General features: G+C 44.5%; 1 protein-coding gene across 4 annotated transcripts in view; it reads right to left on the bottom strand.

Moving 5' to 3' along the window:
* Positions 1-5955: 5955 nt before the first annotated feature.
* The window catches only part of ZNF423 (zinc finger protein 423), a 234598-nt gene continuing 227060 nt past the window's right edge, over positions 5956-13493 (bottom strand). For all 4 annotated transcript variants that reach the window (XM_064459426.1, XM_064459429.1, XM_064459427.1 and 1 more), the window contains one exon: positions 5956-6590. In XM_064459426.1, coding sequence (XP_064315496.1) covers positions 6561-6590 — 30 coding nt within the window. In that variant the 3' untranslated portion in view covers positions 5956-6560. The remainder of the gene's footprint in view (positions 6591-13493) is intronic.

Raw genomic sequence — 13493 nt, 5'->3', positions numbered from 1 at the left:
ACTTTTGTGACATTTCTTTACCTGGGGGCTTTGACATCCCTAAAGCCCTCAGAACTAGGCTTGAAGTGTGACATTTCTCATAGGGCAGCTTGTGAAATCCACTCAGGAACAGGGTGGCAAAAACCCCAACAGGCAAGGCTGACGCGAGGGCTGAGCGGTGCTGAGGCTTCTGCCTGGCTCCTGCCTCTGCCCCAGCTGCTGGTGCACCCTGCTGGTCAGCCCCACTCTCTCATCCAGCAGAAAACTAACCCAATTCAGAAAACAAACAAACAAACAGGTTTGATTTTTAAAAAAGCCCCAAAGAGACTCAGCAGCACATCAGCCTCCCGGTTGTGAGAGGACGCTGAGGCAGACAGCACCACTGGCAGGAGGGGTGCCTGGCAGCTGTTGGGAGGCCAAGGAGCCCCTGCCCTGGCTCAGCCTGTGGGATGGCGGGTCTCCACCTCCTTGCACAGCGCGGGAAGGAGTGTGCCTCAGCAGGGCTCAGCCATTCCTGCTCATGGCCACAGCTGAGCGAGCCCCCCTGCCCTCCCCACCCCACTGAGGCAGCACAGCCCTGCGCCAGGCCTGAGCCTTCTCTCCCCTCCACTGAGGTGCCAGGCGAGGCACAGCCAGGCCCCAGTGCTGGCTGCCACTGTTGTGGCAGTGTTCCCAGGCATTAGCCCCACTTGCAGACCAGGAGGCCCCATGTTGCCCCTCTGTCCTCCCAGCTGGCAGGAGGCTGTGGGGGGCTCGGGTCGGGTCAGCCATGCTGCACAGCGGAGCAGCTGCCTACCGCAGGGACACAGATGGCCAGGGATGGCAGAAGGAAGGGGCCAGCCGCAGAGAGCAGTGGGGCAGTGTGCCACCAGTTTGGGGAGGAGCAGCAAGCAGGACAGGCAGAGCGGACGGAGGTGCAGGGCTGTTCCCTGCCAGCGCCCCCAGCCCAAATGAGGGGCCTGGCCCTCATGGGAAGTGCTGCACCAGCCAAAGCTTGGCCCTGGCCCCCTCCTTCCTGGCTCCCCCAGGACATAAGGGAAATGCTTTGCTTTTTTCCCTCAGAAAAGGACAATCTCACGTGGTTAAACTGCATCTTGTTATTAGAACAGTGAAGACCACACTATGTTAGCAATCTTGTCTGTGATGCAGTAATTAGCTTGTCTTTCTCTTGGGGTGCTTGATGTTTCTCCTTTGCAGAAACCTACCTGTAGACGGGCAGTCTCCCTCCATCACCTAATCTGTTAAGCCTCAGGAAATTAACAATAATTCACAGATAAATAGATCAAAAGGCAAGCCCTGGCTGCCATTTTCAGGAGGGGGACCTTAAAGTTGTGAGGATGACAGCAATTTCATGAAGACAGGTAAAACTAAGCACAAAGAATTTCACAAGAGGCAAAATTGGGGAGAAAAGAAAAAAGACAAAGCGATGAAGAACATGTCACACTCCCATCAGCTCCAAAGCCTGGTGGCTGCTGCAGCTCCCACCACCTGGGCTTCTATGGTCATACGTGTATTAATCTCACATGCTTTTGTCCATGACAGCACTTGCAGGGCGTTGCTCTTATCCAGGCTAACTACTACCAACGTACAACAGGGATACAGTGTTCCCAGACCTCTGCACCTCTGTCAAACGTAGCTAAAGCCAGTCAAGCTGGTCTGAGGTGGTGGGGAGGGGATTGCAGAAACCTCACTGCTTTAAGGTGTGGGCCAAAATGTGGAGACCACTTATGCAGACCAGGGGAAAAGCCTTCACTGCCCATACCAGGAAGTGATTTCTGCATGTTAAAAGCCAGACAAACACACCAAAAACCAATCTGCTCTTGACCCTCGTAGGAGAAAGCAAGATGTACACTTGGGACATGTGATGTGCAGATTCACTGCAATGGAAATGGCTGCCAGAGGGTGGTTCCTCTATTAACTCCTCTGAAGGGCAGGAAGGTTGCAGAGGGACATCCCCCTCAGCCCCCATTACCCCTCTGATTTTTCCCTTTCATGTTCCCTCTGAGCTGCTGCTCAGTGGGATGACCTTCCCCAGCCCACTCAAAGATGCTCCAGCACAAAGTGACCAGTCACTTACTCCCTCAAATGATACCCAAACATTTGTTCTCTCCCTTTCTTTCAGAGGCAATGAGCTAAGCACTTGCTTTTTCCAACAGTCTAAGGCACCAGACCAAAGGTGGTGACCTCTTGCGGAGGTGATAGATCAGACAAGTATCTACAGAAGCATTGAATAAAACAATATGTAAAGCTGACTACATATACAACACATTACCTGTGGGAACTGGTTACTACTCCTTGACTAAATGTTTCAGTGCTCTTTGGATGTGTGGATACGTGGTGAAGTTAAATGCAGAGATCATTTAATGCATAAGGGCTAATAGACTGGACTGTAACATTTGCAAGTCCTTTGTTAATCCGTTGTTAATATTAATTTATATTTCAGTATTTGCCTAAACTTGAAGATATTAAATTGTCTATACAACATTTCTTTACATATTTAAGACTTTTTTCACGGTCTCCAACACTGTACTGGCCCTAATGCCACTCAGATCATAAAGTGACTTTTTGCCTAAAGCCTATCCTCAGCAAGAATTTTGGCAATTCTGGTTTGCACTTACCTGTGAGTCATCTGCATTGCCCGTGCCTTGAGCAGCCTGAGCCAGCCCATGCCTGCAGCACCACTGGGCAGGAGCTGTGAGTTACACAGATAGGCAGGGAAATGTTACAGGGATTACTGAAAGGTTCGCCATCCCGTTTTCACCATGTTGTAGCTGTTGAAATATCAGTGCCTTTGGAGCCAACATTTCTGACTGTTTTCCAAACACCTTCTGTAGCACTTCTTGGCCACTAAGAAAAAGGGGATGAAACCACATACATGTACCAGAAGCTGTGATTGTATCTTTCTCCACCTGCAGTTAAGCTCTGTTAAAATCTCCCCAGGAGATTTTAACGGATACAGGAACTATACACTATGCTGGAAAAGCACTCCCTGGTGTGATTGCAGCTATGCCAGCAAAGCTGTGCTTTGTCCCAGTGCAGGGCTGCTCTGCCCCCAGTCCCAAGTGGGACAAGTGGCACAGAACAAACAGTCGCACGGCAACCAAGAGACAAAGGCCTTGTGTTGCGCTGCAGAGGTCTGCCACCCGGCGCTCTGGCTGGCACAGCCCTGCCTGGGGAGCCTCAGGCATTGGAAAAAACAGTCAGACAACAGTGCTGCACCCTGGTATAGGCTAAGGACTGACTCTGGGAGCTGCAGGTGTCCGGTGTGTTGCAGATGCAGCTCCATGGCAGGAGCAGAAGAGCGGATGGCTCTCCCATTGCTTCCTTACAGTGGCTTTCACCCCCACACCCAAACTGGATTTCTTTGGTCCCTAAGAAAGCAGTTGCCAAGACAGCACCATCCCTCGCCATGGTGTGTGCTGTGATTATAACAATGACTGTTCATATGAGCCTGGTTATACCAAAAATACCAGAGCAACCCAGCAGATTTATGGCAAGTGTCCCTGTGCTTTTGTACATATTATCTTAGAAAAGAAAATTTTAAAAAGCAGAATTTGTCCATTAGTGTTCAAATATTACCCAAATACTGTAAGATACTGGAGCACCTGTAGAAGAGGACCCCTACTCAATTTTTTCCCAGCCCTGAGACACCGTCCAGCCCCTTTCTGCAGCCTGACTTGTGCTGCTGCTCATGAATGAAGTTCATACACCAGAAGTGATGAGGAAGATGGAGCAGGACCACAGCCCGCACTCTTGTGCTTTGGGGTCCCCTACCTATTAAAGGTAGGGTGGAAACCAAACTATTCCTTTCCTCCACCCCTGCTCATGGTCTGGTCAGGGTTCAAGGCAGATGCAATACGCAGCTTAGACACCAGCCTGCTTGGCGCTGCCAGGCTAAGCGTGGACCCCAGCACTTCAGCCCCATGCCCACATTTCCAGTACAGGTGGGGAAAATTATGCAGCTCAGAATATGATCCCCACATGGGGAGTTCCCCATCTCAGAACAGTGAATATACACCTAGTTTTAACTAGTCAGCAGGGAGATGCTGAGACAAAGGCATGTATTTCAGTACAGCACTACTAAAGCAGCTCTCAGAGTTGCATGGAAACATCAGTTTCCCAGCACAGATCCTTTTCCTGAAGATAGAAACCTATATCTTCCTTTTCATTTCTGAAGACCTGCGCAGAAGTAATCAAGCATCATGCCAAACCCATTGTCAGGCAGAGTCTCCCTTTTCAGTATCTCCATTGTGAGAACCTGCTGCCTTGCTTTCGGCACAGAGAAATGGCACAGGAGCTGTTACCAGAGCAGCTGATGTATGCTCCCAGCTAGCTTTTCTTGCAAGGGCATGCCTATGAGCCTGTACTGCAAGGCACTTCCATTTCCCATCTTAAAATGTTGCCTGTAAGTTAGGAGTATGCATACACTATGAATGAGAATAATGAATTGGCGATTTAATTAGCTAATTTTTCAGCCCATAAACATCTGTGCCCTGGTTTATGGAGAAATAATCAGGTAGAAAACTAACACTTTTTCTAGAAATGGATCATAGTAGTACAATAATTTTGTTGCATAAACAGTGAACTAAAAATTACCTAGATAAAAACAGAACTGTCCTCTTTGGAATTAAGTAATTCCTAGTTTTCTTACATCAGGGTGTATTCATTTATCACAAATCAAAATTTTGAGCCTAAACTTTGACTGTCCATGCAATGCTATTTTGGCAGAATAATTGGCAGAATAAAACCCATATCTATCGTTTGCCCCAAATGGGACAAAACTTCATTTTTTGGAGAAAGTTGAAACTATTCTCAAGCTAGAACTTGCACCTGCTCTGGTGCTTCCCACTGTAGGGATGACCCTACCTCTGTTATACCCAGTAGCCTTCCCTCACATGTGGTATGTCCCACTGTCTTGAAGGAGCTGCATGTGTGCACCACGGCTATCAACACCAGCAGGATTCTAAATGTTGACAACATCGTCTGCAGTGTCAACAAGCTGTGCCCGTGCACTTATTAATAAACTCGCTATATAAACTAATTTGGGCATTGACTACACATCCTTGAAAAACATTTTTCCTACAAAACATCACTTACATGCTCCAAGCCCAGACACAGTGCAATGGCAACCAGTTGTGCTCTAGTTCAGTGCAGCAATTTTGAAAGGCTCTAACTGTGCATTTTTCTATGCCACAGTCTTGCAAAGCCTTGTACATTGCGGGAATGGGTAACCACATCATTTCAGCTGTCACAACTGCTAAACATCTTCCATGGGGATTACGATTCATTCAAGCAGGAGATACCATGAGAACTTCATCTCACTAACTTTCCAAAGATGTCCATGGTCCTTAAAATGACTGTTTCTCTGAGTGGAGATATAACACTTACCTCATTACATTACCATATGATATGTTTTAAAAAGAAATCCTGCTAATTAGCTCTGCTAGGCTGCATGATGGCAGTTTCAAGTGTCAGAAGTATGGCAGTTACATAGAGCTACAATACCTGTGGGCCTAGAAGTTCACATGCTTGAAATACAGAGTCTCCTACCAGGGTCCCCAAGGCCTGATCCCATATTTGTGCATTTGTATACAATCCAGAAAGCTATTTTTTTAAAAAATTGAAACAAAGAAGCACAGAGATAGCGTCAAGGCAGCTACAGACCAGGTCCCCTCCTTTCTTGTTGACTTGAGTAAAAGTTGAGTATTATAAGCTAGCAACACTTTTTTGTGCCCAGATTCATAGTAGATGTCCTTACCTCACCTCAACCTACCATGGGAGCCTGGGAGGTGCATCCAGGAGCGAGCACAACACCAGATGCAGGAACTTGACTTTCGTTTCCTCCCAGTCTTCCTTCCTCCTGGAGTGCAGAATGCTCTCTGCTGTCAGGTGAGCCCTCGCTTTGTGATTTACACACATCAGCTGGCGGTGGTGATGCAGCGTGTACTGACAGACAGACAACCACTGACACTAAGCTCATGTATTCCCTTTATTGAACTGTACTAGTTATTGCAATCAGATTAAGTCACATTTATAAAGCAGACCATCCAGTTGCACTGAAACCGATTATATTCATTACATAGTTTTAATCACTGTCCCGTGAACTGGCAAATCCAATCAAAGCATTAGTCTTCCGTTAAAAAATTAAAAAGAAATATTCAGACAATAGCCAAGCAATCACATCACAATACACAGTTACCTAAAATTGCAATTAAAAAGCAGTTAACAAAAAAGAAAAAAATCACACCTAATCTTTAACTATCAATATAATACAAGAAGCAACAAAAGGCAACAGCATCAAAGCAGATTTATCTAACACTATAAATTCAGTCAGAAGCAGAAGCTCTAAAGTACGCTAGCTGAAGCAGGACAATAAAAAATACTGAGCATGGAATACTTTTAATCTCTTCCATTAATATTCATTTCCAGCTGCTTATAATAGCAGCGCCTCATGGCCAAATCATTAGAGTTTTACATCTGGGTTGCAAATGACACTTTGATTGGATGTAATGTTCAAATGGTCCTCCCCACTGTGCCACCGTCAAGTCTTCTGCAGAGAGGTGTCCTGTAGTGCCAGTGGCTCACTGTGCGTGCTGGCTCAATGTGTGGTTCTGGAAAGACGAAAAAAGGAGACATGCATGAGGGGCAGAATAATAGAAAGCATGCCCATACCCTCCTACTCAGTACCATTTATGCAGAGCTCAACATAAAAGCTTCTCAATTATTACAAAACAAAATGCAAGAAAGAAAAAGTACTTGTAAGTAACAGCTGCCAATATGACACATTTGCTTTGTTCTGACAGATCTGTTAATGCTGGCATGAACTTAGAAAAAAAAAAATGCTATAAGCCAAGTACAGCCATGAGGGTTTCTTTTTTTATTCAATACATATAAAGAAAGTAGTAACACTTCACAGGCAAAAACTGCCTTTAGGGATTCCCTTAACTGTAACAATTAAAAAAAAAAATCTGAATTGCAGGGGGAACCCTTGCCATATTTTACTCTTTTATTCTCACTAGTACCGAGTGCAAGTACTGGCAGCAAGAGACACCAGATTGTGACACACACTTCTCAGTCCAAGAAATACTTTGCCAATAACAGCTGAACCGCCAGTTCAGGCACCAGGGTAATATACCCAGCAGAAAAAGGCTGGACATGTAACCCAGAAGTTAAATCTCTTTAAAGAATAGACTTTGCTCTACACATTTCTTTCAGCATTTTAGAGTCTTTTTTGTTCCCTTTTTTCCTTTTGGTGGATTTGTAATAGCTCTCGCATTAGAGGATGCTGACCTGTCCTGCCATTTTGTGCAGGAGCCAATAAGTCGTGAAGGCAACCTTGGAAGCTTATTTTTAGTGCAGTACCAATTCACCTACGTTTTGTGTGCTGACTGAAACCCAGTCCTACATATAAAGTCAGCTTTATTTCTGTGATTATTCAGCTATTTGAGCAACTAGAGAGAGATGTACTTCATGGTAAGCTTTTCTTGAGCTGGGTCCCCAGCATCCCCAAATATAAAAATTCATTTGCATTGTTCCAAGCCTGATCAATTTTACTAGTCTCCATCTGCCTAATAACAGAGCCGGGCAAATCCGCCAAGTTGAAGAATAAGGTTTTAAACATGAAATGAATTTTGAATCAAATTATTTATTTACAATGACAAAGCTTTAAAATAAAGTAAGATATTTTAACTTTTCATAAATCATCTGGTCCTTCTACACTATCCACAGCTACATCTTGATCAGGAAAAAGAATGGTCCTCTGCTTTATCCAGAGATGACATCTCCCTCATGAAAACTGTCTGTGGCAAGAGCTAATGGGCAGCCCATGATGCGCGTGGGGCCACGCGGGCAGGCAGCACTGACCCCATTTGCAGGCACAAGCATTTCTGGACCGTGCACTCCCAAAAAGTGACCACCAGGTGTCAGAAGTGCTGCTGAGTTCCTAAATCATGGCAAAAGTTATCCGCGGTAATGTGGCGGGCGGGCCGCGGGGAAACTCCGCACAATAAGGGTCAGGCTTTAACGTGCCAGAATGTTACAGAGGCAGCTGCCATACACCCGGAAGGAGCCCTTGTGACATTAAATACAATCGACTGACAAAATCGCAAAATAACTGGCCCTTATTCAGCATAGCACTATTCCTCTGAACACACCCCAGCCTGTGGTGCCTAATATATCAGAATCAAAAACCAGAAACACTGTTCAAAGACCTGGAAATCTTATCAGGGGTTAAAGGGATAGAGGGCATAGTTGAATAACATCAAGTGAATTGACAGTTGAAACTACTTTGCTTTTAGACCATTTAACATCACCAAACATAAAATCCAATGGTTTTTTTGCTTTGCTATACATGGAAATTTTCCTGGCCTTAAGAAGGAATGACCTTTGCTGTGCTGGATGTTATTCTCAAGTCAAATAATGACTTTATGGGAGAGGATGAATGGAGCCTTACAAACACAATGTCAGCACTGACAAGCAGCTTGTCCACAAAACCTAACTGGGAAAGCATGAAGATGTCAAAGAATGCACAGGCCACTCTGTGTATTCTCTCCTCAGCATTTTAACAATGGTCATTTCTTGTGCACTTCATTACAGTTCTATTTTTAGGTCATCCTGAATATCAATAAAAAAATCGAAAGGTTTGCCATCTTCAAATCAAAAGAAAGGCTATTCATGGTAGACAAATCCATACTTATTTAGGCAGTGTCATTTAAAAGATAATGCACAATCAGCACTAAATGCATGACGCATGGTCTAGTCAGGGAACATGATTTCAAACTTGTGTGGCTGCTGCATTGATTATCCCAGGCAGGTCAATAAAGGAATGGTATGTGGCTCTAAATCTGATAATGAAGCTTTCATTGTGAGCCCTCCCTCCTCAAACATAGGTTAATAATATGTTCTGAATGCTCCTAATACAATTAATATACTGGGTTTGTGAGCAGAGTTTGCACAAGAAAGAAACAGGTTATACTGAAAACCTGCAGCCATTCAGAGCTGGGTCAGTAGGAGCTGACAAACTAGCGTGCCATACGGCTACCAGTTAAAAAAATGAACCATACATTTTTCATATGCAAATCTTGAATTTGTCTTAATATCTTGGGAATATATCGTTTATTCCCTTTGCATGCATTATTGGCAATCAATATGCTGACTAGTCCCTGGACAAAGCAGTTAATAACATTTTATACAGGACCTCACAAACATATCTGTAATGGCTGCGGACACAAGAGCCTGTGTGCACCGGATTCTCTCCCCATCTTTCAGAGAGGAGGTCCTGCACAAGCCATGTGCACAAATGCATAAGTCCTGCACGCCCAAGTGCTGGTGAGCACCAGACCACCAGGTTCCTGCACGTGCAAATACCACATAACCACCACTGGGGTGTATTCAGAAGACCCACAAAAGCCTGACAGTATCCTCTGCAACCAGTACGGGTTTCTCACCTATTAAAATGTATTTCAGACCACACAAATATGCTTTCCAAAAAAAAGTCTGGCAACCTGTCTCCTATTACTAGTAACTGTCATGTCTTATCTTCTTGCTTTTACTCCCTCTGCCCCATGCATGTGCAGCTTATTGGAGCTCTGCTTTGCAGATGTCAGAAGGCGGCCGAGATGTTCAGTGCTTATGTCTCTTCTCTCACAGGTGTGTTTTGCATATTTGACCCATGCGTCATCGAATAACTTTATTAGGCATATCTGTGTGTGCCCACAGACAAAGAAAATTTCCCTGGCTGACCAGAATTTCACAGCTACTGAGAAATAAGTAAATCCTGGCATTGAGAATGCCCTGACCCTTAGCAGAAACAGCTTTCACCCCGATGCTATCCTGAGCTGTTCCAAGCAGCAGAATGAAACCATAAAGGAGGGACCATTTTGAAACATGTTATATGACAGGAATGCTTCTACCCAAGTGGCCTAAGGAAACTTCACCCACCTTTACAGGAGGGTGGGCTGGCAGGAAACAGCTCAGGCATGATTTTTCAACCCTAGAAGTTATAGTTTAAAAAAAAAAAAAAAAAAAAACCAAAAAAACCCACCAAAACCAAACCTTAATGGTGATTTCCAAAGGAAAATATAACAGCCACAAAAATGAAGCCTCTCCAGGCATGCTTGTGTGTGTGCTTGCACATGCCTACCTGCTCACAAAGCCATCCATACACGTATGCATTTGGGGGCTGGCAGGAGGCAGGACATAATTTGGAAGCTGAACAGTAAAAATGGTTCTTCACAGCTCCTGTTAGGCCCCTGGTTTATGCATGGCTCACAGCTGATACCCCACTGAATACATCATTCTGAGACATTATTGCAGCTGGAAACTCTACAGCAGCACTAAGTCACCTGTCAAGATCAAGTAAGTCACAGCTTATTTATAGGATAAGGTTGGAAAAATTCTTCTTTTCTTAATAAACATGTAAAACGGATAGGAATTCCATTAGCCACATCAGTGGGAAAAATGCAACTACCCCAAGCCTCAGGGCTGCCACAGTGTTTAAGTGGAATTTTCTACATGCCGCACAATCCCCAAATGAACTATTTGCGGACATGTCTGTGACCAAGGAACTGGGTGATGGGTTTTGCAGGAAATAAAAAGATTTTAAAGAATGGCTGATTATTGTCCATGCAGATACTGACTGCTCTCCAGATCATCCCTGGGGACACCCCCTGCCTGTCCTCTGAATGCAGATCAAGCCATTTGTGCAGGACATCTACAATGAATATTTATCTGGTTTTCTACATGCATTGCTATGAAAACACTGGCATGACAATCTCCATTTTCAGAGCACTGTGTCAAGAAAGAAAGCATCAGGCTTGAAAGATGATCACTTACAACAGTTCAAAGAACTCTTACAAGCTCTATAAAGATCAAGAGAAAAAACATACACAAAAAAAGCAGCACATGATGGAGCAAAGCTCCAAGCCAGGCAGTCAAACTGGGTCTCCCACACTGCAATGAGGTTCTGTGCCAACGAGTCACAGGTGTACTACACAGGAGCAGGTGAAAAAATAAAATGCAACTGTGAGGAATGTGATAATGGTTTGGGGTCATAATACATCCAGTCTACAGTGCTATTGTGCATCTGTTACGCATTTAGATATTTTGTACCAGCCGTTTAGAGGTATACTATCTATGTGTGTGAACATATACACCTAAAATACCATATGTTATACAGAGGTTAAGGAATGGCACAACAAAGCTGGTGATGCCCACCACCCTCAAGTGAAATTCATAAGCCTTCTGCAGTGTTACACAGAGATCGGGGCTCTGGTGAAAGGTTATAAAGAATCTCTCTCCCCTTCCAAATCCCATTAAAACAAAGAGATACCATTCCTCAAATCATTTGAATTGGAATTATGGAGATAAGAGATTCACATGACAAACAGCCAACATGAAACTCAACTGGTGATCAGCCATTGTGTGTCCCATGTGCATGGGCACGCCAGGTGTTGGGAGCGGATGCACACAGTACTTATTGCCCAGACGTGGCTTCTCCAGAGCTGGATGCTCAGCCCATGCCTCCCTGGCTGCCCCCACAGCTCAGTGCCTTGGGACACCGGGGTTGATGTGGTGCTGCAACACCACCCAGATTGAAAACACCAACCCTAGACTGCAAACACCAGCCCCATGGGTGATGCATGAACACAGCTGCCTGATCTTGTAACATGGAAGGTAATTCCTATTAATCCCTATATTTTTCCCAACATGCAGGGGGTCCACCAGACCCAGGCAAGAGCTCAGGCAGTTTCTCTCCTTGCCTCACCCCACCTCCCTATCCAGGTTTCTGCCACCCCTTCAGGCACCGTCTGGCTCCAAGCTGGGGCTGGGGACGCCTTGGGGCTGTGCCCCCTCCTCCCCATTATCTCTCCTTTGCCCCTTATGGAGCGGGGCTGGGAGAACAAGAGAAGCGATTCCCTCCATTCAACTGTCAACACACAGAGCTTGCCAGACAAAAACTAAACCTCAGATACAGGCATGGACTTGAAGCAAAGGTTCAAGTCTCACATTTGAACACGTATATATAAAAAAAGACAAAACAAAACCTCCTAATTGCTATAAACAGAAGTTAGAGTGTCCAAATATTGATGAAATGCCATCTGCAGCATTCTTTTTTCAGACAATGTTTTGCATCTTTTGAATTCAAAGTGGTCAAAAAATCTCTCAGCTATTATTCATTATATATCCATAAGCGCACACACATTCATGCACAGGTACTATTTCCCACTAACAGAAATCCATAAAGATGATAACCTTTATGCCTTGACTTTATAAAGGGATTACTTTAGGCAGAGGACACAAGACAACCCTTGCTTTAGCCATTGGAGATTATGCTCTCTACAGAAAGCTGTGAGCCTTAAATTGGTGCTGCTCTAATCCTAAACTGGAGAGGCATTCAGGGGATGCCGTGACCCAACAGAACAGAAGGAAAAAACCTCAAATTTTTTTTTTTTAAAAACAGCACACTAAGGGGGAGGGGGAAGGGAGAAAGCAGGAAAAAAGGAGAAGCAGCTTGCTTTACAGGATAAACCCATTTATTTTTAATTTCTTGTTGCTACTTTGCTATAAGACTCTAAAGGAAAATCACCTTTGCACCCCCTTGCAGTTTGTGTGTGCTTATTTTTAGAACTGTTTGACAATTATCCAAGGGTCTAAGACTAACAGATGGCCTGTCTTAAAGCCTCATATGTTCACTAGTTTGCACTTCTGACAAACAGTAAATGTACTCAAGAGTGTGCCATAAACAGGGCTGAATGAATACTCAGAACACAATTTAGTTAGTACACTTCATTAAAACTGATAGTGGTAACCAATGTTTCCCATAAAACCAGGTGTTAATTCCCCTTCCAGTTGTTTCAGGTAACTTCTACCCAGTGACATTTATATGTTTAGATCCTAGTTTTTCAGGAAATATGGTATTATTTCTTCCCTTTCCCCTGGTATTTCACCCACCACGTAAAATGCTTGTTACAAGTGAACTCCAAGTTATCATGGTACTCAATAAAAAAACGTGTCAGGCAAGACAGGTTCACATGTCCCTTCTTTATTTGAAGAAACCCTTGAAATGGAGGTAGAGGCAAATGAAAGGTGGCACATCCTTTGTGAAAGGGAACAGCTGCCTGAGTTGCTGCTTCCTTCATCTCTGAGCATCTGATAACTTGCCATGCGTCAGTCAGTCCCTGTGTCAGCACACTTTGAGATGGCACTTCAACAAATGCAGTGAGGAAGCTATCCTTTACAAGTTATTGAACCAAGAAAAAAAACCAAAACACTTTGTCTAAGAAAATACGCCTGGAGGTTTGATGTCAGCTGAAAAGCAAAGTTGCCTGTTTCCAATGAAAATATCTGCATCTGATTTACTCTGACGCTTGCACATACTTGATTACTCCAGGGTCAAATGCACCTTTCATTGGTACTGGGGCAGAGAAATACTCATCTGTGCCAGGACAGAGCTGGCCCTGGCACGCCGGGGGTTTCTGGACCAGCTGGGGAAGTTGAGCAGCCCTCCTTGGCAC

This window comes from Phalacrocorax carbo, chromosome 8 (genome assembly GCF_963921805.1).
Source record: "Phalacrocorax carbo chromosome 8, bPhaCar2.1, whole genome shotgun sequence".
Lineage (NCBI taxonomy): Eukaryota > Metazoa > Chordata > Aves > Suliformes > Phalacrocoracidae > Phalacrocorax > Phalacrocorax carbo.
This window is presented reverse-complemented; position numbering and strand designations above follow the sequence as displayed.